General features: G+C 51.8%; 1 protein-coding gene across 2 annotated transcripts in view; it reads right to left on the reverse strand.

Moving 5' to 3' along the window:
- Window positions 1-16,415, reverse strand: part of ITGA11 (integrin subunit alpha 11) — a 127,685-nt gene that overhangs the window by 52,772 nt on the left and 58,498 nt on the right. For both annotated transcript variants that reach the window (XM_068554478.1, XM_068554486.1), the window contains exons 3-6: window positions 10,563-10,663; window positions 6,242-6,333; window positions 3,590-3,704; window positions 841-968 (exon numbers count right to left, since the gene is read on the reverse strand). In XM_068554478.1, coding sequence (XP_068410579.1) covers window positions 841-968; window positions 3,590-3,704; window positions 6,242-6,333; window positions 10,563-10,663 — 436 coding nt within the window. The remainder of the gene's footprint in view (window positions 1-840; window positions 969-3,589; window positions 3,705-6,241; window positions 6,334-10,562; window positions 10,664-16,415) is intronic.

Consider the following 16,415-nt stretch of genomic DNA (forward strand, 5'->3'; position numbering starts at 1 on the left):
TTGAAGTCTAAAATCTTAGGAGCAGTGTGGGTGGAGGGCCATGGCATTGTTCACCAAACTCTGGAACTAAGGTTCTTTCAAATTTGGAAGAGAAGTTTGAAATATTAATAAGACTCAAATATTAATAGCTTCGAAATAAAAACCTTAAAGAATAAGCAGAAACCTACCTATAGTAGGACTAGAATGAAAAAATGTCACTGTTGGATGGGCCCACAGAGTTTATTTGGTACAAGTGCGTTTCCAATACAGGACTTTCATCCACCGTACCTTAAAAGATGATCTCCCAGTGGTGGGGAACTCATTACTTCATGAGAAAGCCCACTCCCCTTTTAACAGCTCTAATTGTTACAAAATAATTTCTTAGATTGACCTGAAATCTGCCACCTTGTCAGTTCTATTCATTGGTCCTCATCTGGCCTGCCAAAACAATACGGAATAAATCTACCCCCTCGTTAGCCAGGCAGCATTTCAAGTATGTGCTGGCAGCTATGACCTCTTCCCCTGTCTATTCTCCAAGATCAAAGTGTCTAATTCTCCCCTGTGCCTCACCCAGCAGGGTGCTAGTGTCTTCTCACTCTCTGGCTGATCAAAGTTTTTGTTAATAGGTGGTGTCTATCCCAGAGGACAGTGTTTGACCCACTCAGTGGTGCCTCCCCTACACTGTCCCTTGATGTGCCCAGCAGAGATGGGTGTCCTGGGCTGCAGGGCCCTGCTGCTGGCGCTTTCACCTACACCTTTCTAGCGCATGCACAGATGCTCCCCCCCCACCCCAAGGCAGCATCTGCCATGGGCTTTGGGGGGGCCCTATTTGGAGGAGGAAAGAGTCCCAACCACACTCACCTGGATCTGCCCAGGGCCGATGTAAAACTTCTTCAGGATGTTGATGAGGAAGTGCTGAACCTCCACCCAGGGGTAGATGCTGTTTGAACCATCCAGGACAATGATGATGTCCATGTAGGTCTGGCACCCTGGGAAGTGGAAACATGGTCACAGCTACCCAAGGAGCCAGTGTCTGCACATCTCTGATTCCCTGGATGATTGTCCAGGGAAGCCTGGCCTGGGAGCTGTCCTCAGGCTGAACATTTATTTGGGCAATATGAATGAGGAGCCCAGGAATTCCTGGCTCTGCTCCACCGTTCTGCACTGGCTGTCTGAACAAAGCATAAATTAAGCCCAACTGCCTCTGCTCCTCAACAGGGACTGACCACCGTTAGCTGGCCAATGTTTGGGAGGCAGCCAACAGTGCCCAAATCAGTACCTCGTTATTGTTTATTTCACTGTAATGGGCAGGCTGGCATTACCACTTGCAGCCCAAATGAATGGGTTTCACTTCTTAGGAGGGAGGCACGGTGTAATAGCTAGGAATGTGGAATCTGGCGTCAGACTGTTTGACCCCTGGCTTTGACCTTGGGCAAGTTACTTAACATCCTGGCATCGGTTTTCTCTTCTGTGAAAGAGGCATAATGATAGTAGAGGACCTGCCACGAGGAATTAACAAGGTGATGTTTCTAGTGCTGAGCACAAGTAAATGCTCAAGAATCTTAGCTTATCCTCTTGTTATTTTTTTTTTAACCAAACCACTTTGTTAATGTAACAATGACATTATCAGGTCAAGCTCTCGCTGCTTTGAGCCTGAAGGTTCCTCTATATTCTTGTAATTTTAATACCAAATTAAAATGAATAATAGAAAGCAACAAAGAAAACATGACACATCGGTAACCTAACAAATTAAAAAAACTTCTCTTTACATCTAAGTAATTTATTTCTGTTTGTGAAACAGCAGGACTTGTCTTGAAATAAGAGATGATACAATCTGATACGATATACACTATACTGTATCACATTGAAATATTGGGCATCTGCTTATTTTTACTGGAGAATTTCACACTGTCTTCAAATCTACTTTACAGCAATACAGCAGGGGCCTTTGTGAGTTAACCATTCCAGTAACTCCTGCATCGGGAAGGTGTAGTATGTTGATGTCAGAGCTCCCCAGGAGGGGAAGGCGGTGGCTTTGAGCCTAGGCGCCTGTCACAGGTTCTGTGTTTGGGAGAGCACTTCAGAAGCGTCTGGATGCTCAGAGTCAGCTCTGCTTTAGGAGAAGCTGTGTGTACACTCTGGTCTCGTCTGCACACGCCGCATACAGCATGCGATGGCCCTACACCTCCAGGCTAACGGTGCCTGATAGCTTTGTCCCTCTCCAGTGTGCTTTCGCCCCATACCTGTGGACCGAGCACCCGCCATGTGCTGGAGCGCCGAGTGGTGCCGGCAGCCACAAGGACACGAGACAGTAACTCCTTGATTAGGAGGGGTTTCTAATCTACTGGTAGGGGCCAGGTTTCTTTTATTTTAAAGCCGATTTTATTAGAACACATTTATTATTACTGATTTCTTTCTTACGATTTCAAATTTTTCATTTTAAGACACATTGGGAAGAACCTTGCTTTAGGTCTGTGGTTGCTAAACATGGCAGGACACGCCTTTGAAACATACGCACGCGCGCACGTACACACGCCCTGCGGCTGATCCTAGACCTGCTGAATTAGATCCTCCGTGGTGTTGGCAGGGGTGGTGGGGGGTGCCCTGGGATCTGGATCTGCTGAGCTCCCAGGGCACTGCTGCTGGTCAGCGGGGTGAGGAGGTCTCCGCCACAGGAGATTCTGGGAGGCTGAGATGGTCACACCTTGGCCCAGAGGAAAGAGCCTCTCTAGGGGGTGACACACCTCACGTGACTGGCTGCGAGCCTCCTCCCAGCCCCGGCACTGCCTCTGCCTCTCCCACTGACGTTTTGTAAGAATAGAATCGACTCCTCCTCATCGCTCCTAAGAGGACCATCTTCCAGCCCCTGCTGGACTGACCTTCCTCCTCCCTCCCCCCAAGCACCACCTTCCCATCTCCGACTGGGCCCTGGTGCTTGGAGGGAGGCTGCCTCTAGCCAGAAGTGCTAATCCCCTCACCCTCAATAAAACGGGCAGCAGCTGCTTGGGTATTGGTGGTTAGCCCACAGGAAAGAGTGAGGCTCGGAGCCAAGCAGTCTGGGCTTGCAGGAAGCAAGGTCTGAGCGTTATTTCCCCAGACTTTCCTGGCAGGTGGGGAGAGGGTGGGAGGTTTTGTGTTCCATGAGGCTCTGGGGAAGCTGGGCAGCGCTTCCTCATGTCCAGGAACACTGATTAGATGGGACTATCACCAGGAGTAGTTCTGTCCTCCTTGGCCCTCCACCTACAGGGCAGCTGCATCCCATAACATCAGAGGGCACCATGCACACTGTAGTCTAAGTGAACGATGTCCCCAGACTTCGGCAGTACGCAGCTTGCCTGCTGTACATGGTGGGCCAGCAATCCCTTCCTCGCTCAGGGTGGGATTGCAGTGAGCCTCTCTGGCTGCCAGGGTGGTCTTCATAACCTTAGCTCATTTGCCCCAGGAGGGTGGGCCAAGATTATGACCCCACAGGTTACCCAGAGAGCCGGAGCAGGGCGGGGCTAGAGTCCAAGTTCTGCTTTGTAGCCATGGGATAGTGGTGACCAGAGCTCGGAGCCTCCCATGGACTGTCGGTCGCTCAGCCCAAGTCTGCAGATTTGAAGCCACTTACTTTGGAGAGCTGGGGCCACGGTCTTGGAGAACCTGAAGTTGGAGTTGACTCGTGAACACATCCCTGTGGTGTAGTAGGAACTCCCACACTCATGAGACCAGAGGGGGCTGCAAGCCTGTGAAGCACAGCATGGACCCCCAATCAGCAGGGGACCTCAGGGAGGGTCCAGGCCCAATAGCCTTCGGCCCAGTCCCAACCTCCAAGACCCAAGACAGAATTCTCCATCTGAGTGTTGTTATCTTTAGGATTTAGAGGGTCTTCTTTGAGTCTAACTGAAATCTCTCTTGCTGTAACATGTACTAGTTCCCTTGGTTTGAGGTGAAATGGAGAAAAACTAACCTTAGCGTCCTCCTTTGTTGTCTTTTCAAGGGTCCCATTCTCCACCCCATCATCAGGTTGTGACTCTCCTTCCCCCTGCCCACCACACAGGATGCGGGAAAGCATTGTCATCCATGGGAGTGGACCCTTCAAGGGTCTTTCTGAAGAGGTCGCCTGAAGGTCATTTCTGGGCAGACTTCCAGGACAGGGTCCCCAAAACATGCCCATGGCTCTTACTAAGGAAAGGAAAAAGAATGTCTCTGCTCTTTCTCTGCAATTTGCTACCAAAAACATTGATGTCAGCCCCTCATTTAAAGACTGAGTGATGAGTCCCTCTCAGTGTCAGGGTCATTAAAAATGAAAGCCCAGCTTCTGCCTCCATTTTTGTCCTGCTGCTGGATAACTCAGGACTAAATTTTGTGCTCTAATTTCCCTTGGTTTGGAAGAATAATTATTCCACTTCCAATCCCTTTCTTTAATTAGCTTTCTTTTTTTAAACTCAGACTTTAAAGGTTTTGTATTATCTGTGTCCTTTGTTGAAGCTCTTGTAAATTATTTTTTGGAAGTGGGGGAGAATAAATAATGGGAGAGTAGGTAATAGATAATGGCTGGAGGGCTAGAAGGATGATGGATGGATGGATGGATGGATGGATGGATGATGGATAGATGAATGGATGATGGATGGACGTGGGAGAGGATGGATGCAAGGATGGATGATTAGATGGGGGGATGGGGGGTGGACTGACATGTAGACAGATGGGTGGATGAATGAATGGATGGATGGATAGATGAATAGAGGGAAGGATATTTGGTTGGAGGATGGGCTGATGAATGAATGGATGAATGGATGAGTGAATGAGTTAACAAAGGTTGCTATTTATGAACTAGGGTCTTAACCTACCCACAGAGGCCCCAGGGGTTGTATCACACCATCCCTCTTGGACCTTCATCCCACCTTATGAAGTAGGTGAAATCAAGTTAGTAGGCATATGACAAGGAGCCTCAGAGGGAGAAAAGGGTCAGACCAAAGCCCCTGATAAGTATGCGTGGACAGGGCCAGGGGTCCTGTTGCCCTTGGTTGGGGATGATGAGGGCTGTGGGCCAACCATACATTGAGGCACCTCAGGACTTTCCCTGGCAGAGCCACTATGCTCGTGTCAAGTCTCTGAGCATCCCAGTCATCTCACTGCCCTGATGTCTGATGCTTCACACCCAAGGTGTCTCATGTGTCAACAGAAATGAACTGATGGGTGACAACAGAGAGTGACACAAGCCCTCCCATCTTAAAATGAGCGGTGCATTTTACTGGGCTTTCTGGGGTAATTTTTCTCGGAAATCTTCTTGCAGCTACTCTAGGAACCATCAGTCCCAGCCTCAGCCACATTCGTGGTGGTTCACCCGAACGTGATGGCAAGGGGCAGGCAGTGCCAACCCATCACACCACCCGCACTCTCCCACTGTGTGCAAAGCTTGCATATGCTCGCCTGGGCGGGGGGCAGAGATCTCCCAGCACAGCCTTCTGCTGCCTTTCTGTCCCAGCATCATGTTCACATTACTCATTTGCTTATCGTCTCTCCCCCAGCCAGAATGTAAGCTCCAGGAGGGCAGGAGCTCTGCTGACTGCTGAATCCCCAGTGCCTGGCGTCAGGCTCTGTTCATTGTAAGTGCTCAAAAAACAGTTTAAATGAATGAATGTCTCTACCACCTCAGCCCAAGTACCCCCTCCTCTTTCTTCCTTGCTAAGACTAGTCTCTTCTTTAAAAACAAAACAGAATCCTCCTCTGGGCAGCTTTCCCATCTGATCCTATGCAGTCCAGGTGGCCCATCCCTCTGTATCCTTCCCTCCGTTGTAGTAAATCTGCGTTCACTCATTTACGGCTTCCCCTCAAAGTCTTCTCAGGGTGTGTGGTGTGTCCTGTTTCTTTCATCAGTTCTGGAGCAGAGACTCAGCCTCTGCCTTGGGCTCCCCAAAGGAAATTGGGCTCCCCAAAGGAAAGGATAGACGCCCTACCACTGGACTGTTGAATATCTTTATTTATTCTTATTCCTTTGCAGGCTCTCTGCTTTGCACTCCCCCCAGCCCCAAAGGGAAGGTACACAAAAGGGCTCAATCCTTTTTCCTGCCTGAATTGTACCCCCCCGAAGTTTCGGGCGCAGCAGGCAGGATGGCACAGGCAGGAAGCCAGAGGAGGGGCTGCTCCCCGAGCGCACGCGGACAGGCAGCCCGGTGGGTGGGCACGCGCAGGCACCTCACGCCCCTCGCGGCCCCAAGCAGAGGGCCTGTGGGGCAGGAAGGGCTAGGGCTCGGAGAGAGGGTGGGTGGGTGGCTCTTACCAGGAAGCTGTTGTCCTTGGGGTTGGTGGCCAGGCTCAGGCCGAGACGCATGTTGTCTTTCCTCTCGGACACGTTGGATAGGGTGACCCTTCCTGGGGTGGGAGGGAGAAACTCAGCGTGCAGCCCCTTCTGCCTGTCCTCCGCCTGGACTCTGCTGCTGCCGCTGGCCACCAGAGGGGCCCGAGGTCCAGTCGGTACCAGGCAGGGTCCTCCCCCATTCTCCCTGCCCCTCTGGATGCCTCACCCACCTGTAGGTCAGGGCAGCCTTTCACAGTTTACTAAGGCCTTGCCCAGATATGGTCTAATTACTTCCTCTCAACTCTCTGTGAGATGAGGACTACGCGTCTCAGAGAGGTCACGCAAACTGCCCAAAGTCACACAGGAGGCAGACAGCAGAGCCTTCCACCTCCTCGTGCAGAGCTTTCCCTCCCCCAGCCATCCCCCTGTGCCCCACCCCACACAAACCAGGGCTCCTCCCGAGGCTGGTTCCTCTATGCAGTGCCTCCTCCGCGCTTTTCTTTAAGACAACCTGCCATCAAACGTAGCAGTCCCCTGCCCAACTCTCTCAGGGTCTGGTTCTCCACTCAGCTGATAAACTGACACACGATAGCTGATTCTTTCTCACAGGGAGCAAATTGCCAACTTAACAAGAGCCTTCTATAGAGGCACAAGGTCTTGCCCAAGAATGCCATTCTGTGGCTGGTCTCCAGAGGAGTATTCAGGGGCAGGATTATCAGCCAACTGGGTGGAGGGAGAGGGTTGTGGAGATTAAATTTACTAAGCAGATTATATTGGGGAAGGTTTTACTAGATCATTCTGTCAGGCCACTGAAAGGAAAGAAGTGAGCTTGAATTCTCCAGACCAGTGTGTGTGTGTGTGTGTGTGTGTGTGTGTGTGGTGTATGCGCGCGTACACGTGTGCAGACACTTGCCAGGGAGAGTTTAGGGGGAAGTGAGTGGGTATTTTGTTAAGCTGGAGCGAGCAGTCCTCATCTGCTGTGAGCAGGGTCTAGATGTGTTCTCTGCTTCAGGGGAGGGGAGTGATCTCTAAGAGCTCAGGAGCATTTAGCTCTGTTGGCGATTGGAAGTGTGAAGAGTTGGCCAACCCTCTGGGGCCCAGGCCAGCAAGACCTGGGGCCGGGCATGGGCAGAGGCCAGAAATTCAGACCCCCGACTGTATTGTGCGCTGGGGCGGGGTGGCTGTGTTTGTTGTTTGTTTCCCTTTGGTTTCCTTCAGTTTGTAGTAAGGTTCCTTTTGAAATCAAACTCCTCTTGGCTGTTCTACGAGTGCCTGGGATTGTTTTCTGTTTTGTCCGTCAAAACCAACCGGAGAGAAAATAATAGTAATAACCCTGGTGCTTTTATGGTGCCTTATCATTTACAAAGTGCTGCGCCCACCTGCCCTCCCAGGACCCCCTCTTGGTCCTGGGACGCCCAGGGGTCACCATTTTCATTTTACAGAGGAGAAAGTCAAGGCGCACAGAGGGTTAGTGACTTCTATAAGGTCAATCACTGATAAATGATAGCGTGGGGACTTGAACCCAGCAGAGCCAAAGTTACATCCCGACTTTCCCCATCTGACAGCAGGGCCGTGGCTGCAGAGGGATGGAGTGAGAAGTCTGGAGAGGAAGCTCCAAGCCCCAGCTGGGCAACTTCTTCCCCTCAGCGGCTTGGAGAATTCTGCTCCCCATTTATTTAAAGGGTGCGTCCCCCACCTCACCCCGCTCCCTCTCTTCCTCCCTTGTCTCAATGACTGAGGTCCTCAATGAAACTGTAGGCCAGGAAGCAGATAGCATGGTGGGGAAGACCCTTGCATTGGAGTAAGAAAGATTCAGGTTCAAGTCTGGCTTCTGCTGCTCATAGATTTGGAGCAGTTACTAACCTCCCCTCTGTGACCAGGAGAGACTTACACCTTTCTCAGTGGGTCTGTGTGAGGCCTGGGGCATAAGCCCCTCCTCACCCAGGGCCTGCCTTCCAGAATCACACCCCCTCCCCCTGAGCCCCTGCCGCTCAGCGAAAACCCTGACCTCATCCAGGTGTTGGGAAAAAAAGCACCAGAGGTAGGTAGACCCTTCAACACGGAGGTGTGAATAACTGACACCCACTTCCCTGGAGAGAAAGGAAAGAACATTCCTGGCTGAGTGGGGCTCAGAGCCTGGAGAGGCCATAGGAAAAACTAGGACTCAGGTTTCCCTGCCTTGCGTTTTCCACTGTGGGGATAAACTGACAGATGGTCCTCCTGCCTCCTCATTGGGAGGGAAGGAAACTCTCCTCAAATGAGGTGCTTCCTGACCAGTACTCTTCCTCGGCCTCCATGCACTTTGCTGCCCACCGCCTCCCAGCTTAAGCCCCGGTTTCAGAGTCTGATGGCATCATGTCTCCCATTGCCAGCAGGGGCTCCTCCTCCTTCGGAGGGAAATTAGGTCCACATTGGAAACCAGAGCGATAGAGGAACCTAAATGATGGGTTAATGTATCTTGGTCCCCACCTGGACCAGGGGCTTTTCTCAGTGGCCCAGGCCCCAAGCTCAGTGCGCACATCTACCACCACCCCCCTTGCTCCCTCTGCCCCAGCCTTCTTTCCGTCCTCCAACAGAGCAAGTTCATTCCTACCTCAGGACCTTTGCACTTGCTTCTCCTCTGCCTGGAATGCTGTGGTCCCACTTGATTCCATCTCACCATCAGACCTTTGCTCAAAAGTTACCTGCTCAGGGAAACCTTCCCTGATCACCTTGCTAAGATAGTACCCGCTCCCTACCTCCTCCCCACCCAGCCTCTCTTAGCATAACACCTGGTTTATCGCACAGCATCTCTCCCCACCTGAGATGATCCTGCTTTCTACTGTAGTTTGTCTCCTCGCTTACTGTGCCCTCCCAGCAGAGCCCTTGGCTCCTTGTTCCCTGCTGTATCCCCAATAACGAGCATCGTGCTTGGCACATACTAGGTGCTCATGAAAGGCTGGGGGACATATTAGACCTGGGGTGGATCCCAGAGTCACACATAAGTGAACAGAGGCTCAGAGAGAGGATGCGAGCTCCCCCTGGACACACAGTGAGGAAACTGTACAGCTGGAAGGAGAATCCAGCTTGGCTTGTTTGGGAGCCTGTGCTCTCAGGGCGGTGACGACCGGGATCCATAAGCCGCCAGCCGGACTCCCGCCCGCCCTGGACCGTTTCCTCACTGAAGCCTGGGCCCCCGGCTGTGCTGGGGTTTGAACTTCCCATCCACGGCCCTGACACAGATGTGGCCAGCGGGAGCGTCCAGCACTATGTGCTGGGACAGCTGGCTGCCCTGGGGATCTGGTTTCACATGCTTTCTCTTTGATGTGGCCTTTTCATCCATCTGCTTATCTCTTAAAGCTCTGCCATCTCCCCACCCCCCAACCCCACCCCAGGCCCTGCTTCCCCACAGCCTCCCCAGGGGACCCCACTCCATTGCTCTAGGATGGAGGCTCCCCTCCTGGAAGAGTGGGAGGCTGAGGGTCCTGCCCTGGGGAAGGCCAGTCCTGGAATCGCAGCTTCTCAGCCCAAATGGGACTTTTGCTCCCTTTTGAAAGCAAAGTGATGGCCTGGCCACTGTCTGACCTTTAGGACAAAGCAGAAGTGCTTTAGAGGAGTGGTGCGTGTGCCTTAGTGGACGCAGGCTGTGCGCACACATGCGCACGTGTACACGGAGATTTACAAGGACTTGGAAGGCCTTGAGGCTGCTCACAGCCGCTCCCCTGTGCCCCGGAGCGCTTCAGCGAGGAACAGAGTCATCAGAAAGGCAGTGCTGCGCAGTGGTTAGGGGGTGGCTGCAGACGGCCTGGGTTGGAATCCTGGCCTTGCTGCTTATTAGCTGGGTGACCCCGGGCAGGTCCCCTCACCTCCACAGGCTGTCGTTAATGATTAAATCTCATACGGTTGTTGTGGGGATTAAATGAGTCAAAAAATACCTTAAAGTGCTTAAACCAGTGCCTGGCATGTGGTGAACAGTATATAAGACATATGAATGTTGGCTATTGTTATTATTTCAAAGTCAGAAAAAAAAGATAGGAAATGCTCCTGGCTCCCCTGTGCTGAGGGGCCGTGGATGAGGCAGAAATAGCCATGGCCTGGGACACTGGAGACCTGGGTGTGAATCCTGGCCAGCCCCTGACAAGCTGTGTGACTGTGGGAAAGTCACTTCCCCTCTCTGGCCTCAGCTTCCTCATCTGTAAAATGGGGACAGCAACACCAGCTAGGTCACCTCACAGTGTGACTGTGGGCAGGGACGTGTTTCAGCACCTGACCCACCCTGGACAATGGCTGGCCTCCTTGTGGAGAGACCAGTGGCCCAAGTTACCCAGGTTGAGCTTGGTGCAGTTCCCTTGGGTCACTGGACACTTGTACACGTCTCCTGTCTTCTGGTGGCCGTTGGTTTCCAGTGGAGCGCCGATGACCAACCTGGGAAGGAAAAGAAGACAAGTGAAGATGCTGGGGGAGGTTCTCCTTCCTGGCAAAGGATGGAACCTGCGGGGCAGTGTTGAGGGGAGAGCAGGGTAGGGAGGGCGGGAGGGAATCCTGGAGGGGCAGCCCACGCATACCCTCACACTCAGACCTTCGTCTCCCTGGAAGAGGGATGCTGTGGCCTATCCAGGCCCTTGCCAGGATCTGCAGACACAGAGATGAAGACCGCATGGGTCTGGCAACAAATGGGATGGAGGCCATCCCTGTGAGAAGAGGGCAGGGCAGACATCATGGAGGAGGTGTTCTTGAGCTGGGTCTTAACAGATGAATATGAGTTTGCTAGATGGTGGGACTGTGGTAATAGGGGTCATTCAGGCAGAGGAAGGATGATTTTGGAGTCTTGGCCATCTGCCACTACCTGTGGGTGGCCTCATTCTTCACCTTACATGAGTCTTTCAGCTGGTGACCCGGTGGCTGGGGCATGTTGCACGGTGTTCATGGCTGTCCCCTGAGGCACTAAGTCTTTGCTCAGGGTGGGCAAGGCAGCCAGCCGGGCTAAAGAATGGCAAGGGGCAACCACCCAGCTGGGCCTTCTGCCTTGAGCCTATGCCTTTGTGACCTTGTTTGGAAAAAGGGTTTTTGCAATTGTAGTTAAGGATCTCAAGATGAGGTCATCCTGGATTACCTAGGTGGGCCCTAAATTCAATGATGTGTCCTTAAGGAGACACACAAAGGAGAGACCCAGAGAGAAGAGGAAGCCATGTGAAGATGCAGGCAGAGCTAGGAGTGAAGCTGCCGCAAGCCAAAGAACGCCTGGGACCATTGGAAGCTGGAAGAAGCAAGGAAGATTTCTCCTAGATCCTTTAGAGGAAGCACAGCCCTGCCGACGACCTGATTTTGGAAGTCTGGCCTCCAGACCTGTGAGAGAATAAACTTCTGTTTTGGGAAGCCATCTATCAATACTTTGTGCTAATTTGTTATGCACCCACTAGAAATTAACGCATGTTGCTTACATGCACACATATTTCTAGAGAAAGAGCGGCCACCCCCTCCTGACCTGGCCAAGCCCCGGCAGTGCCACCTCCCTCGGGGCCAGGGAGAATCCCACCACAACCTGGGCAGACCCCTGGCCCTCTCCTTAGAGTGCCCCAAAGCCCCCTCTATGTCTTATCCCTGGCCCACCAGCGGGCAGCACCATTGGAGGTGATCCAGAGTGGCCCAGCCAGGCAGCTGGAATCCCAGTGCTGACGTGAAGCAAAATCCTGAAATTGGGCACTGTGTCCCTTCAGCATCACCTGCCTCTGGCATATCTGGACCCCTCTAGGCTTTGGGTGTCAGTTCTGCTCTCAGCCACCGTCCGCCTGCTTGGCTCAGGCCCTGGTGCTAACAGCAAGTCAGGAACCACTCTCCCAGGCACAGCTGCACCATCATGGCAGGAGGTGCCACGGCTCACACAGCCCTGGAGGTCTCCCAGACCCCGAGGGGCACAGGGACATGTGACACATTGGGAGCGTGCAGACCTTTCTGTAGCCCTGCTCTCACGACAACTTGCCACCCCCTGGAAACATGACCCAAAGAAGAAGCAATTGCTCGTCTTCTGGCTTAAGATGGTTGAGAGGGACGGACCTGGAGGTTTAGGCAACACGGGACTTAAGTAGCTTCTTGTGGTCAAATATCTCCCTGCCCCGCTCCCACCCACCTCTCTGTGCCATCAGGAAAGAACTAAGGTCCAGCGTGGGAGTTAACAGAGCTCTGTTTGAAATTAGAGTCTATGTAATAAGAGCTGAGGTTTCTCCCCTGGGGACTAGATAATGACAGATTCTAAATATATCCGCTTATTAAGCGTGCCTATTTTTGACTGGCAGGAATTAACTGGACTCATAAAAGCTATTTGTCTAGACAATGTGATTTTTGGCTACTTAATTCTGCGAGTGATTGTGTGGTCAAGGCTGCTCCATTTTTTCCAGCCAAAAAAAAAAAAAAAAAGAGAGAGAGAGAGAAGGAGATGGGAGAGAGGTCAGTAAGGAAAGTTTGGGCTCCAAGGTTGCTTTTCTGGCTGCTCCCATTTTCAAGGTCAACCTGGTGTGTGACCAAGTGTCCCAGAGCGATGTTCCTTCTAGGACACCACTGCCTGATGGTGAGTGCTTTCTGGAAAGCATGCCTTCGAGGAACACCTCGCAGGGTGCCTCCGGGACAATCAGGCACAGCAAGTTCTAGATTAGAAAAAACAAAACCTGGCCATCTTCTAGAAAAGCGATGCCCGTGTGTCTTCTAGAAAACATTGCCGCTGCCTGACAAGGCAGACTCCTCACAACTCTCCCCATTTTACAGAGTGGAACTCTTGAGGCCCCAAAGACAACTTGGTGGAGTCCCAATTACAGGGCAAGATCTTTGGGCTGAGATTCCAGGGCTGGGTGTTTCTTCATCCTGATTCTGTCACCCGCTTGCCGTCGTGGCCTGGAGAAGTTCATTGACCTTGGTTTTCTTGGTCATGAAATAGGGTTAACAATTCCACTATTGCCTACTTCCTAGGGTCACCTAGGAGGTCACCTAGGGTCATCTGGGGAGCCACAGATGCCACAAGGCACTGACAAACAGAAAGGGGTATATCTAGGTAAGCTCCTAGATATAGGAGAGTCCACAAAAAGTCCACAAAGACTGGAGCCTTCCTAGAAGTCATCTGTCCTTGAAGTGGCCAACATATGACAATCTGGCAGTAAATACACCAAGTCGTCGTGACCCCAAATTTGCCTCAAGACCAGGCTGTGTCCTTTTCAAAGAACAAGGGCCACCCCCTACGTCCTATCCCCATTCTCCCAAACCTGATTCCTCTGGGGGTCCTTGGCACTTCATGAGGTAGCAGGACAGGGCTTACTGTTCCCATAGTACAGATGCAGAAACTGAGGCCTGGAGAGATGAGCTGACCCAGGCCCCACAGTTTGTGGCAGAGCTGGCACTAGTTCTCCTGGGGCAGCTTTCTCTGTGTTGTCCCAAATATTTTTTTGCCATGAAGGGAGGGCCTGGGTTAGCCCTCTTTGCTGTTCTTGATTCTTGGCATTACGTCTGCCCGTCGGGCTTGAGGTTTTGAGGATATGATTCAGTCTTGCTGTCGGGGGATAATGGCGAAGCACAGGGAAAATGTTTGTGTCACCACTGAGACCAGCCAAATTGCTCCTGGGGTCTGGCACCCCTGTCACTCCCACGGCCTCAGCCTTATATAGCCATCTGCAGCCTCAGGGCCCGCTGTGCTTCTCAGGGGCTGGACACCCTATACCCTCTGGCATGGGCACCAGATGACAAACCCCAAAGGTCGTGGTGAGCATCGGGCCCTTTCCATGGGCTGTGTGCCGTGACTCACTGGCTGTGGGCTCCCGGCCTTCCTCCTACAGAGGCGGGGAGCAGGGCTGCTGCGGATGGGAGAATTGGTGGCAGGCTTCAGCCACAGCCCTGGAGGACCCTTCTCTAGTGGTTGCTTTCTAAGCAGGGCCTTGCCAAGGGAGGAGGCTCACTGTGGGGACGGCCACCTGAGGACGGCAGGATGTGGCCCCTCTGCATGCTAGGTTCCTGGGATCCCAGCATGATATAGCGTAAGAGAAGGGGCCCCTGCATCCCTACCTCACACCCTCTCCAACAAGGCCCAGTGGGGACCTTAGCCCTGGTTCCATCCTTCAAGGCAATTTAATCTCCAAACCTTTTAAATTGCACACTCCTATAAGGAAAAAAGGTAATGTGTACTCCCAATATATGTAAATTTGTATGTAAGTTATACCAGTGTACAGCTGGCAATCTGTGTATTGAATATCAGTAATCCTATTTTTTTCAGATAAAAGATAAACCTAAATAGAACTTGAGTCATTTTATTTCTGGGCTCCAGTATACTGTCCTGTGCATCCGCTATGGTGTGCAGACCCCACCCTTTAAGACCCAGCACACAAAGTCCCACCTGCTCCAGGAAACCCTCACTGATTAGCCCAGGCTTTCCCACATAAACCAGTATGTGATCCCTGCTGACTGCTGTGGCCAGTGCTTTAGCGTCATAATTCCTTGACGGCCAAGATGCCCTCATCTGCCCTGCCGCACTAATGTAGGGTGGTCTTGAAGCCCAGGGTAAAAGGTCCCCAGGGACTGTTCTGACCTTCTGTCTGACAGTCTACAGCAGCAGCAGCTTCAAGAGCTTTTAGCTTTGCCTCAGGCCTAAGAGGAGCCTCCAGATTCAGTGCCTGGAAAAAAGGTTGCTGAGAAATTGAATAGTTGCTGTGCTCAGAGGTTCAATGCAGTGACCCAGCTCCTGTTTAAAGTCACTGTTGCTTGATTTTCCATTTCCCTCTTCCCAACAGTCCTCATTTCTGTTTGGGGATCTAGGAAATCTGGCTTCATTCCCAGTTGTAGGGACTGAGCATATACTGCAGGCCAGGCCAGTGTTATCCTTGGACTGAAGGGATTGAGTAGGCCAATGATGTAAGTCACCCCAATCTCAGGACCTCCTCTTGGGCTTTAGGGACCAAAGTGGTCCTTTTTCTCTGGATGCCACAGTGTACAGATGTAGGGCGTGGAACTGCTAGCAGCCACCTTGTAATGATGAGGGGTATGAGAGAAGCATCAAGAGAAAAAGCTGAAGTCCCACTGATACTATGAACCCCTGGATCAAACTATACCTGAAGGGTGACTGCTGCTGGACTTTTCAGATATATAAGCAATAACTACTTTTTACTGTATAAGTCTGAGTTAAGTTTTCAGGTATTTATAACTGAAAACATCCTAACTAGAATGAGCAAGGCAAAAAAAAAAAAAAAAAAAAAAAGAAGCACATAGTTAAAATTACCCCTAGAAATTCCATATATTACCATGCTATAAGAGGAACACAGTATCCAGGACCAATGAGAGAGGAGCAGATTCATAACCCCCTGCTCACGTTCCATCTGGGGTATATACTTACTGTGTGAGTGGTGGGCAGACTTGCCGACACCACGTATATTATTTCTCTCTGGTTGTTTAACTGAATGCATAAAACTGTCCCCTGGTCCAGCCTTGTGGGAACAGAAATCCTTTTGTTCTGTGTGCATCCCACTTAAAACAGCCCCTTGGACAGGGAGCCCTGCACTCCAGATGTTTCTAGTTACCTGGTAACTGGCCTTGCAGACCATCAGAGCTGGGAGGAAACGTGGAGGCTCCTCTCCCTAGGCTTGTCACATACCAACGAGGCATAGGAAGTATTGTGCATGAGGACTCAGAGGAGATGGTGGCAGAGCAGGACTGGTGCAGGGTGTCCTGACTCCCAGGGCGGTGCCCCCACCCAAGCCGTGGAGGCTGGAAAGCCTGGAGGCAGAGGCTGGCTCTGCTCCGCCTTTTACTGGCTGTGTCTGGGAAGGCAGGTGTGAACAGTTTAGCTCCCCAGCAGAAGGGGCCGGCAGAAGCCATGGGAACAAAAAGGCCGTCAGCTGTTGGGGAAGGAAAGAGGATATTTGCAACTGATGGGCCTGCCCCTGGAGAAGGTCCTGAGCCCAGGGAGCAGCACGGACTGCCTAGGAAAGGCAAGATGTGGGTTGCATCCCCACCCTGGTCAGCCTCTTTGCTCCTCTCCTCAAGACCTAGACCTTGCATCCCAGGAAATCCAATTATTACCAACAATTCTTTTCATTTTAGTGAATCCCTTTTGATGTGATTGACCTGCATTTGATTTTGATCACCAGGACAGCTTTGGAGCTGGAAGGGCAGATTGTATCTGAGGCTCAGAAGGTGGATGTAGCAA

Source organism: Eschrichtius robustus, chromosome 1 (genome assembly GCF_028021215.1).
Source record: "Eschrichtius robustus isolate mEscRob2 chromosome 1, mEscRob2.pri, whole genome shotgun sequence".
NCBI lineage: Eukaryota > Metazoa > Chordata > Mammalia > Artiodactyla > Eschrichtiidae > Eschrichtius > Eschrichtius robustus.